This window comes from Oncorhynchus tshawytscha, linkage group LG29 (genome assembly GCF_018296145.1).
Source record: "Oncorhynchus tshawytscha isolate Ot180627B linkage group LG29, Otsh_v2.0, whole genome shotgun sequence".
NCBI classification, from domain to species: Eukaryota; Metazoa; Chordata; class Actinopteri; order Salmoniformes; family Salmonidae; genus Oncorhynchus; species Oncorhynchus tshawytscha.
In genome coordinates, this window is record NC_056457.1 from 27832299 (window position 1) to 27847570 (window position 15272).

Genomic DNA, 15272 nt, shown 5'->3' on the forward strand with positions numbered 1-15272 from the left:
CATAGACTTCTCTTTGTATAGTTAAGAACAGAATCTTGGAGGACTGAATAGTTGTAAGAGTTGTTGCCCTGTCTCTTTCTCTGTGATGTCATTCTAATGGGATCCATAAAGAACACAACCCTGTCTCTTTCTCTGTGATGTCATTCTAATGGGATCCATAAAGAACAAAACCCTGTCTCTTTCTCTGTGATGTCATTCTAATGGGATCCAGAAAGAACACAACCCTGTCTCTTTCTCTGTGATGTCATTCTAATGGGATCCAGAAAGAACACAACCCTGTCTCTTTCTCTGTGATGTCATTCTAATGGGATCCATAAAGAACACAACCCTGTCTCTTTCTCTGTGATGTCATTCTAATGGGATCCAGAAAGAACATAACCCTGTCTCTTTCTCTGTGATGTCATTCTAATGGGATCCAGAAAGAACAAAACCCTGTCTCTTTCTCTGTGATGTCATTCTAATGGGATCCATAAAGAACAAAACCCTGTCTCTTTCTCTGTGATGTCATTCTAATGGGATCCAGAAAGAACAAAATGTCCCTGTCTCTTTCTCTGTGATGTCATTCTAATGGGATCCAGAAAGAACACAACCCTGTCTCTTTCTCTGTGATGTCATTCTAATGGGATCCATAAAGAACACAACCCTGTCTCTTTCTCTGTGATGTCATTCTAATGGGATCCATAAAGAACACAACCCTGTCTCTTTCTCTGTGATATCATTCTAATGGGATCCATGTTACTTTTACTCGTTATTCGTGTATTTGTTCCTCGTTTCACTATTTATATTTTTTATGATATTTATCTTTAACTCTGCATTGTTTGGAAAAGGTCCCGTAAGTAAGCGTTTGACGGTCTACACCTGTTTACGAAGCATGTGACAAATACAATTTGATTTGGCTAAGGGTGCGTTCGTAAATTCACCCTGGCTATCTACTCCGATTTCAGAGCACTCTCGTCTGTGTGCCCAGAGTGCAGAATAACTGATGAATATGGCCGGTGTCAGTAAACGTCAGCAAAATAAAAAGCGTAATTAAATTGTTGCCAGCAGCACAGTCGCTATAGATAACATGAAAACAGCCTAACCAGCTCTGCCAGGGGGAGTGAAATGGTCAGAGTGAGGTTCTTTCATTGGTGTATGGAATTAGCTTGCAAGCTAGGCAACGTTAACTTGGGTGTTGAGGTCAGAAAGCTCCGATCAACCCTACTCGACCAGAGCGTCCAGTTCCGCTCTGACATTACGGACGTACAATCTGACAAAACTCTGACTTTACGGACGGACAAATCTGACTTTACGGACGCTCTGAGCGCACTCCAGATTTACGAACAAGCACATATCAAGCGTCTGTAACGACGCGGTGCTGGTTGCCTTTGTTCACATCGCCTTCCGGTGGCGGAACAAATATTTTGCGGGGAAGTCCGGACTTCTTTCTGGTCCAATCACCGAGGGTTGCTGTTGCTATGTGACGTTGTCTGCAAACGTTAAGTTGCTATGGATTGAAAATGAAGTTGGCCGATCTCTAAACCAACCACTTTTTATATAATTTTAGCCCAATTAACTCTCTTACTTGTTTTGTTTTTTTGTTGTTGTTGTTTTTTTTATCAACAAGAAAGATATTCGATTAGTATTCAGGTAAGAGTTTTTGTAGTAAGTAAATTGATTATACGACTTTGTCAGCCATCTTCTGTCTGCTGAACGTTAAGGCTGTCATCTCATTCGTGTGGGTCAGATAGCTAACGTCTGTTACAATATAGTCTTCTGTAAAGATAGGCACATTCATTGGCTATAGTTTATACTAATGTTAGATTGATTATCACATCTTGAAAACTATGAATAACATTTCATATCCACTATATTTCCCAGCAATGCCTCCTCCAGATACTATGTACTGTGAACAGCAAATCAACATCCCCCCTGAACTACCAGACATTCTCAAACAGTTCACCAAAGCTGCAATCAGAACCCAACCACATGACATACTACAGTGGTCTGCAGCGTAAGTGCAGCCTAGACTCCCTGGATGTGACTGTACAACTAAGAGAGCCCAGCTTTTATGGTTCAGATGGTAGGACAGTGGCCTTGTAACTACCCAGTTGCTGAGCATAGATAATGGCCAGTGTAAAGTACAATTGTTGTTTCGTTTAAATGTTTGTTGTTCTATCAGGTACTTCTCTGCCCTGTCCAAAGGAGACACTCTGCCAGCCAAAGATAGGCTGGAGATGCCCGTTGCCACACAGAAGACTGATACCGGATTGACTCCAGGCCTGCTGAAGGTCCTACACAAACAGGTACTCACTGACTGACTGACTGATTCCAGGCCTGCTGAAGGTCCTACACAAACAAGTACTCACTGACTGACTGACTCCAGGCCTGCTGAAGGTCCTACACAAACAAGTACTCACTGACTGACTGACTCCAGGCCTGCTGAAGGTCCTACACAAACAAGTACTCACTGACTGACTGACTGACTCCAGGCCTGCTGAAGGTCCTACACAAACAGGTACTCACTGACTGACTGACTGATTCCAGGCCTGCTGAAGGTCCTACACAAACAAGTACTCACTGACTGACTGACTCCAGGCCTGCTGAAGGTCCTACACAAACAGGTACTCACTGACTGACTGACTGATTCCAGGCCTGCTGAAGGTCCTACACAAACAAGTACTCACTGACTGACTGACTCCAGGCCTGCTGAAGGTCCTACACAAACAGGTACTCACTGACTGACACATTGATCTCAGGTGTGCTGAAAGTCCTTCCCATCCTCTCCCCCTCTATGCTAGGATGTTAAGGTACCTCTCTTTCTCTCCCTGTATGTCGCTGGCTTCTATTGTTGTAAAAAAAAAGATGACCTCTCCTGCCTCTTTCTCCCTCTCCCTCCTCTCTGTCCCTGTGAATGTAGCTGGCCCCTAAGGAGACGATCTGTAAGGAGGAGCTGCAGCAGAAGTGGAAGGGTCTGTGTCTGCCCTCAGAGCAGCTGGACACTCTGCTGGCCCTGGGGAACTTCAACGATAACATCCATTGGATGCAGTTCTTCGCCCTGGGCTGCAGCGCTCTGGGAGGGGTGAGTCCCTGGCTCCGATATATGTCAGTTTTCAGAGAGAAACTATGGTGTTGTGCTAGTAAATACCACATGATGGCAGTATTGTACTGTCTTGATGGCCCAGGCTTTTCTGAAGTGTGTGCTCCCCTGTGTGTGCTCCCCTGTGTGTGCTCCCCTGTGTGTGCTCCCTGTGTGTGTGCTCCCTGTGTGTGTGTGTGTGTGTGTTCAGACCATCATCAGTGCCCTGAAGTATGCGTGTGAAATCCTGACGGAGAATGAGGAGGGTGGAGCGGCGAGGATCCCCTTTGATACATTCGTAGGGCTGTACACTTACCTGGCCCACCTGGATGGAGAGATCCCCCAGGACCAGATAGACAGCTTCCTAAGCAGCCTGCAGGAGTCTGTGTGAGTGGTACACTACCCTACACTCTCTCTATCTGCACACACTCATTTCCTGCAATTCTACACATTTTGCCATTAGGTGGAGAGAAAAGTTTACAATTCTAAAGCAAATTTCCTGCAAGTCTACACATTTTGCCATGACTTATTCCATGTTAATATGATATCTGAGTGAGAATCACTAACTAAATCAATGGGGGCCCCTGGAGGTCAGGGCCCCTGGGCATGTTACCTGACATGGGCTAATTGAGTGACTGTCTGTGACTGACGTAACAAGAGAAAAACTGCAGATCTACCTCTATACCTCTACCTCACTCTACCTTTCTCTCTACCTCTACCTCGCTCTACCTTTCTCTCTACCTCTACCTCGCTCTACCTTTCTCTCTACCTCTACCTCTCTACCTTTCTCTCTTCCTCTACCTCTCTCTCTACCTCACTCTACCTTTCTCTCTTCCTCTACCTCGCTCTACCTTTCTCTCTACCTCTACCTCACTCTACCTTTCTCTCTTCCTCTACCTCACTCTACCTTTCTCTCTTCCTCTCTCGCTCTACCTTTCTCTCTACCTCGCTCTACCTTTCTCTCTTCCTCTACCTCGCTCTACCTTTCTCTCTTCCTCTACCTCACTCTACCTTTCTCTCTTCCTCTACCTCGCTCTACCTTTCTCTCTTCCTCTACCTCACTCTACCTTTCTCTCTTCCTCTACCTTTCTCTCTACATCTACCTCACTACCTTTCTCTCTTCCTCTACCTCGCTCTACCTTTCTCTCTACATCTACCTCGCTCTACCTTTCTCTCTTCCTCTACCTCACTCTACCTTTGTCTCTGCCTCGCTCTACCTTTCTCTCTTCCTCTACCTCGCTCTACCTTTCTCTCTTCCTCTACCTCGCTCTACCTTTCTCTCTTCCTCTACCTCGCTCTACCTTTCTCTCTTCCTCTACCTCACTCTACCTTTGTCTCTGCCTCGCTCTACCTTTCTCTCTACATCTACCTCGCTCTACCTTTCTCTCTTCCTCTACCTCACTCTACCTTTGTCTCTGCCTCGCTCTACCTTTCTCTCTTCCTCTACCTCGCTCTACCTTTCTCTCTTCCTCTACCTCGCTCTACCTTTCTCTCTACCTCTACCTCACTACCTTTCTCTCTTCCTCTACCTCGCTCTACCTTTCTCTCTACATCTACCTCGCTCTACCTTTCTCTCTTCCTCTACCTCACTCTACCTTTGTCTCTGCCTCGCTCTACCTTTCTCTCTTCCTCTACCTCGCTCTACCTTTCTCTCTTCCTCTACCTCACTCTACCTTTGTCTCTGCCTCGCTCTACCTTTCTCTCTTCCTCTACCTCGCTCTACCTTTCTCTCTACATCTACCTCGCTCTACCTTTCTCTCTTCCTCTACCTCACTCTACCTTTGTCTCTGCCTCGCTCTACCTTTCTCTCTTCCTCTACCTCGCTCTACCTTTCTCTCTTCCTCTACCTCACTCTACCTTTCTCTCTTCCTCTGCCTCGCTCTACCTCGCTCTACCTTTCTCTCTACCTCTACCTCACTACCTTTCTCTCTTCCTCTACCTCGCTCTACCTTTCTCTCTACATCTACCTCGCTCTACCTTTCTCTCTTCCTCTACCTCGCTCTACCTTTCTCTCTACCTCTACCTCACTCTACCTTTCTCTCTTCCTCTACCTCACTCTACCTTTCTCTCTACCTTTCTCTGCCTCGCTCTACCTCGCTCTACCTTTCTCTCTACCTCTACCTCGCTCTACCTTTCTCTCTTCCTCTACCTCACTCTACCTTTCTCTTCCTCTACCTCGCTCTACCTTTCTCTCTTCCTCTACCTTGCTCTACCTTTCTCTCTACCTTTCTCTGCCTCGCTCTACCTCGCTCTACCTTTCTCTCTACCTCGCTCTACCTTTCTCTCTTCCTCTACCTTGCTCTACCTTTCTCTCTCTCTTCCTCACTACCTCGCTCTACCTTTCTCTCTTCATCTACCTCTCTCTACCTTTTTCTCTACCTCGCTCTACCTTTCTCTCTACCTTTCTCTCTACCTCGCTCTACCTTTCTCTCTACCTCGCTCTACCCTTCTCTATTCCTCACTCTACCTCTCCCTCTTCCCCTACCTCTCTCTCTCTACCTCTCCCTCTCTACCTTTACCTCTTACACATCTATCTCTCATTCTACCTCTCTCTATCTTTCTCGCTACCTCTACTTTTCTCTCTACCATTACCTCTCTTACACATTATCTCTCTACTTATCTCTCTTTCTACCTCTCTCTCTCTCTCTACCTCTCTCTGCTTTACTTTGTGTGTTTCTTGTTGTTTACAGCACCAAGCAGAATGGGATGATTCAGCTGGCCAACTTCTACAGCCGCAAAAAATTTAGATAATAGGAGAGATTGAGGGAGAGACGAAAAGGACAGGAAGAAACAGAGAGTAGCAGGAAGGAATTGGCTTTACTACTTATTCTACAAATAAATAGTCTTCTCTAAATCCCCATGGAATCACGATCAGTTGATGTATTTCCTGTTAAAGCTCTGATCTGTACAGTAGTGATACCCAGTTGCTTGAATTATTTCCCAGGCAGTTGAGTTTGGTTCATATCTTATTGTTATATCGGGCAGAGAGTTGCTGTGATATAACATGGAAGGTCTACTGTACTGCGTGTGAATGTAGGTCAGTGTCACTAGAACCAATGAGAACCACTCCTGCCCTGACAGGTTAGTCGATAGTTCATTTGTCATGCTCATGCCTTGTCAATGAAGTGCCTGTTGCATTCTTTTTCAACTTGGCATATTCATTTAGCCAGTGAGTGAGTGAGTGAGTGAGTGAGGGAGGGAGGGAGGGAGGGAGGGAGTCTGTCTGTCTCTGTCTGTCTGCTAGTTCTTGTGAAATGGAGATAGTGTTCACAGTAGTGGTCCTCTCAGCAGTACAACAGTTATAAGGCTAGTGAATGAGACAGCTGTGAACAGATGCTCTGGGGCCTAGCTGACACTAGTAGACTAGTACCCAGTAACACATGCTGTAAGACACAGTCTATTGCCCGTCTGTGGTAGTGAAAGCCAGAGAACACATCAGTATAGTGGTGGAACACAAGAATCAAACCAGACTAATTTGACTCTCTTTCCCATACACTCCTCATGTATGATGAGGAAGTATAACTACAGCTCAGTTTGACAACGTATGGAACTCTCTCATTACTCATGTAGTGGATGACCTACAGCGCCCTCTGTAATTACTGGGACAGTGAAGCATTCTTCAGTTGGCTCTATACTCCCAACAGTTTAGATTTGAAATCAAACAATGACTTTGAGGATGAAGTGCAGACTGTCAGCTTTAATTTGAGGGTATTCGTGTCAGGTGAACTGTTTAGAAATCACAGTACTTTTTGTACATAGTCCCCCTGTTTTAGGGGACCAAAAGTATTGGGACAAATTCACTTGATGTTTATTAAAGTACATATAAATGCTAACCTACCATGTTATTGTAATGGTGACGTTTTGGGGGTATGATATTTGTGCTTTTATAAAAGTGACCCCAAAATGACATAATACAGGATTTACCGTTCATTTCTATTGGGCATAACATAATCCAAAACAATACAGGATTTACCGTTCATTTCTATTGGGCATAACATAATCCAAAACAATACAGGATTTACCGTTCATTTCTATTGGGCATAACATAATCCAAAACAATACAGGATTTACCGTTCATTTCTATTGGGCATAACATAATCCAAAACAAACAGAAAATACATCCAACAAATGTAGGACCAAATACTTTTTACGACTTGAAGTTGTCCCAATACTTTTTTTGGGGGGGGTCTGTGTTCTAAAAGTGCTGTAATTTGTAAACGGTTCACCCGATATGGATTAAAATGTCCTCAAATTGAAGTGGCAAATCTGTACTTTAAGCCCTTGGTCATGCTTGATTTCCAAAGTGTTGAAGTATAGAGCCAAAAGAAGAAAAAAGGATTCACTGTCCCAATAATTACTGAGGAACTGTAGTTAGAACAATGTTTAAAAGGTTTACTCAAAAGCCCTTCAGCCCAACTTAAATACAAAGGGGACATCAGTTGCTCGAAAAAACATTCCTTACCTCAGGATACTTCATCTAGTAACTATCATTCCTTACCCCAGGATACTTCATCTAGTAACTATCATTCCTTACATCAGGATACTTCAACTGGTAACTATCATACTTCAACTAGTAACTATCATTCCTTACCCCAGGATACTTCAACTAGTAACTATCATTCCTTACCCCAGGATACTTCAACTAGTAACTATCATTCCTTACCCCAGGATACTTCATCTAGTAACTATCATTCCTTACCTCAGGATACTTCAACTAGTAACTATCATTCCTTACCCCAGGATACTTCAACTGGTAACTATCATTCCTTACCCCAGGATACTTCATCTAGTAACTATCATTCCTTACCTCAGGATACTTCATCTGGTAACTATCATTCCTTACCCCAGGATACTTCAACTAGTAACTATCATTCCTTACCCCAGGATACTTCAACTGGTAACTATCATTCCTTACCTCAGGATACTTCATCTGGTAACTATCATTCCTTACCTCAGGATACTTCAACTAGTAACTATCATTCCTTACCCCAGGATACTTCAACTGGTAACTATCATTCCTTACCCCAGGATACTTCATCTAGTAACTATCATTCCTTACCCCAGGATACTTCAACTGGTAACTATCATTCCTTACCCCAGGATACTTCATCTAGTAACTATCATTCCTTACCTCAGGATACTTCAACTGGTAACTATCATTCCTTACCTCAGGATACTTCAACTAGTAACTATCATTCCTTACCCCAGGATACTTCATCTAGTAACTATCATTCCTTACCTCAGGATACTTCAACTGGTAACTATCATTCCTTACCCCAGGATACTTCAACTAGTAACTATCATACTTCATCTAGTAACTATCATTCCTTACCCCAGGATACTTCAACTAGTAACTATCATTCCTTACCCCAGGATACTTCATCTAGTAACTATCATTCCTTACATCAGGATACTTCAACTGGTAACTATCATACTTCAACTAGTAACTATCATTCCTTACCCCAGGATACTTCAACTAGTAACTATCATACTTCATCTAGTAACTATCATTCCTTACCCCAGGATACTTCAACTAGTAACTATCATACTTCAACTAGTAACTATCATTCCTTACCTCAGGATACTTCAACTAGTAACTATCATTCCTTACCCCAGGATACTTCAACTGGTAACTATCATTCCTTACCCCAGGATACTTCATCTAGTAACTATCATTCCTTACCCCAGGATACTTCAACTGGTAACTATCATTCCTTACCCCAGGATACTTCAACTAGTAACTATCATTCCTTACCCCAGGATACTTCAACTGGTAACTATCATTCCTTACCCCAGGATACTTCAACTAGTAACTATCATTCCTTACCCCAGGATACTTCAACTGGTAACTATCATTCCTTACCCCAGGATACTTCAACTGGTGACTTTTCAGGAGAATAAACGAAAAAGCACTCTGTTGCTGGGTAAATCTGATATTTATTGACCAGAGAAACAACCAATAGGCTCACGTTTAGGCATGACTCACCTTCATCAGCCGGGGAGTGTTCTATTCGTCATATCAATCATAGATGTCAGTAGTAGTAGCAGCAACGCCACAGGTTATTCAAACGAGTATGATCATCAGTCAAGAGCCGTAGACATACATTCCACTTGAAAAACAAAAGACAGAAAGATCAGAAAGGAGCTGTTCATTCAGACCCTTTGTCTCGGCGTACTCTAAGCAGTCGATCCAAAGTGCCTCTTAACAATTTCCTCACTATATTCCCTCCTCTGGAGGACAGAGAAACTAGAGGCTGAGCCATGATTAGCGTTTGCATAACGCCGCGCATTCCCCTAGTCCATAGTTTTTTGTGCAGATAGCCGTTTTGTGCTCAGCTATTCTTAATTTGAGCGCGTGTTTCGTCTGACCAATTTAAACAAGCCCACTTGGACATTTAAATAACGTGTTGTACTACAATTTAGGATGTATTTTATCTTGTATTCTTTTACCCTAACGTGGGTGATAGAATACTTTTGTCTCACATGAGTTGGAACAATGACCGCAGCGGTAGAAACCATTAAGGGACCTGGGAGCACACTGTGCCCGACGCGGTCTCTGATATTACAACCCTCCTAGAGCATATCAGGGGAGGGTTGGACGCAAAGTCTTTGAGCAAGGGGTGACTCTGGAGAATGTGCCCGTGTTTGAGGATGACGCTTTTTATCTGCCTGTCTGGCACTGTAGTTAGGCTGCTTCATGCTTGAAAGATGATCAATGTAGATTTTACAGTGGGGTGTTCGTGCCAGACAAAGTGTTTCTTGAATCTATGCCAGGGTTTCATTGGGCTAATCTAGTTCCCTGGCTAGCATGTCCCTGATGCTAATGTAATGAACTCCCTTACCTCACAACACTCTGTCATCCGATTGGCTATTGGCAGCACTGCTTAATAAGCCTATGATCTGAATTTCTCCTGACAGCGCTTAATGAACTCTGTCATCTGATTTGGTCCTTGCAGTGATTGTTTAGGTAATTCTGTGATTTAATTGGTTGCTGGCTCTTTTAGGTAAAGTACTAATTTGATCTGATTGGCTCTTGACAATGCTGAAGGAGCAGAAAAGAGCTTGGTAAATGACAACATTTTGTCACATTTAGTTTGTTTTGGAGTTCGACTGCGTTCGGCAGTTATTTTCTTGCGGGTGTTTGACGAGCACACCATTTTCTTTCTTTAGGCAAGCCGAAGTTCAGTACCCGAAGTCTACGCCCCTTCGTTAGTGATTGGTCAACAGTAGTGATTCTTCAATTAAGTCTTTGTTGTCATTAAACGAGAGACGACTGCTTTTCATTGAGAAATACTGCACCAAACATCTTAGTTAGATGGAAAATTGTGCGACTAAGATCTCCTCAGCACAAACGTGAAAATGAATGGCAGATTTCTGCGTGTGTTGTTGATACGGCAAATGTCTTTAGGCAGTATGCGAGCACAGAAGTTCACTTCCCCTCGCCGAGTTCTGCTAGGAGCAAAGACATACCACGTCATGATGCCAAAGGTACACTCACTGATGGGGAGCACTCTCACCTCATAGTGAGGTAATGGCTGGCTGGCTACTGAGACAGACTGCAGCATGATGCCAAACCTGAACAGCAGCCAACTCACTGAGAGGAAATCACTAAATCCCTAACACACCCACTGCAACTCTGACAGAGTACACACACTTACACACACACACACACACATACATATACATACACACACACACATACATACATACATACATACATACAGTGGGGCAAAAAAGTATTTAGTCAGCCACCAATTGTGCAAGTTATCCCACTTAAAAAGATGAGACAGGCCTGTAATTTTCATCATAGGTACACTTCAACTATGACAGACAAAATGAGAGAAAAAAATCCAGAAAATCACATTGAAGGATTTTTTATGAATTTATTTGTAAATTATGGTGGAAAATAAGTATTTGGTCACCTACAAGTATTTGGTCACCTATTTGGTCACCTACAAGCAAGATTTCTGTAACTTCTTCTTTAAGAGGCTCCTTTGTCCTCCACTCGTTACCTGTATTAATGGCACCTGTTTGAACTTGTTATCAGTATAAAAGACACCTGTCCACAACCTCAAACAGTCACACTCCAAACTCCACTATGGCCAAGACCAAAGAGCTGTCAAAGGACACCAGAAACAAAATTGTAGACCTGCACCAGGCTGGGAAGACTGAATCTGCAATAGGTAAGCAGCTTGGTTTGAAGAAATCAACTGTGGGAGCAATTATTAGGAAATGGAAGACATACAAGACCACTGATAATCTCCCTCGATCTGGGGCTCCACGCAAGATCTCACCCAGTGGGGTCAAAATGATCACAAGAACGGTGAGCAAAAATCCCAGAACCACACGGGGGGACCTAGTGAATGACCTGCAGAGAGCTGGGACCAAAGTAACAAAGCCTACCATCAGTAACACACTACGCCGCCAGGGACTCAAATCCTGCAGTGCCAGACTGCAGTGTCCCCCTGCTTAAGCCAGTACATGTCCAGGCCCGTCTGAAGTTTGCTAGAGAGCATTTGGATGATCCAGAAGAAGATTGGGGGAATGTCATATGGTCAGATGAAACCAAAATAGAACTTTTTGGTAAAAACTTAACTTGTCGTGTTTGGAGGACAAAGAATGCTGAGTTGCATCCAAAGAACACCATACCCGCTATCATACATTTTGGAATTCATTTTTCCATTGATCAAGACATTTTGCAGGAGAATGCTATGCTATCTGTCCGCCAATTGAAGCTCAACAGAAGTTGGGTGATGCAACAGGACAACAACCCAAAACACAGAAGTAAATCAACAACAGAGCGGCTTCAACAGAAGAAAATACGCCTTCTGGAGTGGCCCAGTCAGAGTCCTGACCTTCTGGAGTGGCCCAGTCAGAGTCCTGACCTTCTGGAGTGGCCCAGTCAGAGTCCTGACCTCAACCCGATTGAGACGCTGTGACATGACTTCAAAGGAGCAGTTCACACCAGACATGCCAAGAATATTGCTGAACTGAAACAGTTTTGTAAAGATGAATGGTCCAAAATTCCTCCTGAACGTTGTGCAGGTCTGATCCACAACTACAGAAAACATTTGTTTGGGGTTATTGCTGCCAATGGAGGGTCAACCAGTTATTAAATCCAAGGGTTCACATACTTTTCCAACCCTCCACTGTGAATGTTTACAAGGTATGTTCAATAAAGACATGAAAATATATAATTATTTGTAGTATTAGTTTAAGCAGACTGTGTCTGTCTATTGTTTTGACTTGGATGAAGGATCATATAAAATTTTATGAACAATTTATTCAAAAATCCAGGTAATTCCAAAGGGTTCACATACTTTTTCTTGCCACTGTACATACACATAAACACACAAACCTGTGACAGGGAACAATTACAAACACACACCATCAGAGAACAAGTTTACAAACACACACACACTAGCACAGGTAAGACCAAGCTTAGCGGAGTAGGGTTTTCCTCTTTATCTTTCCAAATGAAGGGATGTAACCATAATACTCAGTATCATAGGTCCTAACCAGCAGTACTGTGTATTCACAGTATTATAGGTCCTAACCAGCAGTACTGTGTATTCACAGTATTATAGGTCCTAACCAGCAGTACTGTGTATTCACAGTATTATAGGTCCTAACCAGCAGTACTGTGTATTCATAGTATTATAGGTCCTAACCAGCAGTACTGTGTATTCACAGTATTATAGGTCCTAACCAGCAGTACTGTGTATTCACAGTATTATAGGTCCTAACCAGCAGTACTGTGTATTCACAGTATTATAGGTTCTAACCAGCAGTACTGTGTATTCACAGTATTATAGGTCCTAACCAGCAGTACTGTGTGTTCACAGTATTATAGGTTCTAGCCAGCAGTACTGTGTATTTACAGTATTATAGGTCCTAACCAGCAGTACTGTGTATTCACAGTATTATAGGTTCTAACCAGCAGTACTGTGTATTCACAGTATTATAGGTTCTAGCCAGCAGTACTGTGTATTATAGGTCCTAACCAGCAGTACTGTGTATTCACAGTATTATAGGTCCTAACCAGCAGTACTGTGTGTTCACAGTATTATAGGTCCTAACCAGCAGTACTGTGTATTTACAGTATTATAGGTCCTAACCAGCAGTACTGTGTATTCACAGTATTATAGGTTCTAACCAGCAGTACTGTGTATTCACAGTATTATAGGTTCTAACCAGCAGTACTGTGTATTCACAGTATTATAGGTCCTAACCAGCAGTACTGTGTGTTCACAGTATTATAGGTTCTAGCCAGCAGTACTGTGTATTCACAGTATTATAGGTCCTAACCAGCAGTACTGTGTATTCACAGTATTATAGGTTCTAGCCAGCAGTACTGTGTATTATAGGTCCTAACCAGCAGTACTGTGTATTCACAGTATTATAGGTCCTAACCAGCAGTACTGTGTATTCACAGTATTATAGGTCCTAACCAGCAGTACTGTGTATTCACAGTATTATAGGTCCTAACCGGCAATACTGTGTATTCACAGTATTATAGGTCCTAACCAGCAGTACTGTGTATTCACAGTATTATAGGTCCTAACCAGCAGTACTGTGTATTCAGCTCTCTGGATAGGTACAGCTCTAAAACATGAGGGGGCCATACTGTGTGAGTGTGGAGCGACCTAGCCAGGACACAAGTCAGGACACATCAAAATCCCTCTTTTCAGATGGACTGGTAACCCACTTCTCCCTTCTAGGCTGTGCTAGTCTCTTCATCATCTTTAGGTAGCTTAGGACTGACGCTTGTGCCCAACGCTCAATAGACTGTCGTGCCAGTCTGTGTGTAGAGGCTGTGGTTCCCAGTGAAGAATTTGTTGCACATCAGCAGCCTCTACTGCAGCCTGGCTCTGGGAAACAACATCTCTGGGGAAGTGACGCTGTCACAGAATAGGGAGGAGGGAGGAAGAGAAAGAAAGAGAGAGAGAACAAGTGGACAGAGCTGGACCGGAAGGGAGATGGACGAGAGAGGGAAAGATGAGGGAGAACAGCTTTTGTCCCCTGGCAACATGCTGTCAGGGTAGGTCCCAGCTAACAATACAGCAAGGTCCCTCTCCTCTATTGCAACTATTTTCATGTTTTAAAGTCCTCTCCCCTCTCTCATCCTCTAGGAAATGCCAAGGAGGGATGGTGCAGACAGCTAACTTCAGGGATGTGATTTTTCCTCAAATGTGATTTTTTTTCCTGAAACCAGTCATTCCTGCTTTTTTGACGTCATCCCCCAGTCCAAAAGCATTAGAAGGGATAAGTTATACCCCCAAAAGTAAAATCACATTTTCCCTGTCCTGAATTATAATGCTTTCTGTATTGTGGACCAACAGACTGCAGTGACTAGGACCCAGGACAGGAAGCCTCATTCAAATACATGTCTGCCTATTGCCTGTCTATAATACTGTACTGTGATATGACAGTATGTGTGTATCTGTATCCATGTCCACTCTTACGGACTCTTTATTTACTTGTACTTTGGTTCTGGGCATTTTCAATCCACCTGGGACTGAATAAAGTTGTTTTATAGTATTTCTAGGCTGTCTTTTAATAAATGGTACACACACACACACACACACACACAGTCACAGTCAGACACACATGCATGCGAGTGAGTACGCACACATACAAACAACTTGTGTTAATGAAGGGTGTTTCTCTGAGGTTAGAATTTGTTAATTGCTACTCGGAAGGCTAAATAAATACTATTTAATTAATGCCATTTACCATGCACTCTCTTTCCACCTCTCCATGTTTCTCTCTCTCCACCTCTCTCTGCCCACCTCTCTCTCTCTCTCTCTCTTTGCCTACCTCTCTCTCTTTCCCTGCCTACTTCTCTCTCTCTCTCCACCTCTCTCTCTGCCCACCTCTCTCTCTGCCCACCCCTCTCTCGCTCTCTCTGTCTCTCTGCCTACCTCTCCCTCTCTCTCTCGGCCCACCTCGCTCTCTCAATTCAATTTGCTTTATTTGCATGACGTAACAATGTACATATCGCCAAAGCTTACTTTGGATATTCATAATATTAAAATAATAAGAATCAAAATTGTCAATGGGACAACAGTAACAAGGCTCAGAATAACCATAAATTGAACAATTACAATAACCATAGAGGATTGGTTGGTTGGTCTGTCAGACAATGTCCCTCATCTTATGGCAGGCAGCAATGTATTGCGCTGCCAACCCACAGCTCTCTGCATCCTCCCCC

At 43.3% G+C, this 15272-nt stretch overlaps 1 protein-coding gene across 2 annotated transcripts; it reads left to right on the top strand.

Annotated features, from left to right (window-relative positions):
• The first annotated feature begins 1098 nt into the window (after positions 1-1098).
• Positions 1099-14599, top strand: ropn1l (rhophilin associated tail protein 1-like). Of its 2 annotated transcripts, none has more exons than XM_042308871.1 (6): positions 1099-1629; positions 1861-1993; positions 2162-2285; positions 2900-3061; positions 3270-3445; positions 5749-6107. In XM_042308871.1, the coding sequence occupies exons 2-6, from the start codon at positions 1863-1865 to the stop codon at positions 5807-5809; spliced, it is 654 nt and encodes a 217-aa protein (XP_042164805.1). In that variant the 5' UTR covers positions 1099-1629; positions 1861-1862; the 3' UTR covers positions 5810-6107. The 2 variants fall into 2 exon arrangements, with proteins under 2 accessions (XP_042164805.1, XP_042164804.1); XM_042308870.1 differs by lacking the exon at positions 5749-6107 and adding an exon at positions 14191-14599 and having other exon boundaries at positions 1103-1629.
• Positions 14600-15272: the final 673 nt, after the last annotated feature.

What these genes read in the sequence shown, in the direction of transcription:
- ropn1l (XM_042308870.1), top strand. Translation starts at nt 1,863, where the DNA reads ATGCCTCCTCCAGATACTATGTACTGTGAACAGCAAATCAACATCCCC. An exon ending in GCTGCAGCGCTCTGGGAGGG is followed by an intron (nt 3,062 to 3,269) that starts GTGAGTCCCTGG and finishes GTGTGTGTTCAG; the next exon opens with ACCATCATCAGTGCCCTGAA. An exon ending in AGCAGCCTGCAGGAGTCTGT is followed by an intron (nt 3,446 to 14,190) that starts GTGAGTGGTACA and finishes CTCATCCTCTAG; the next exon opens with GAAATGCCAAGGAGGGATGG.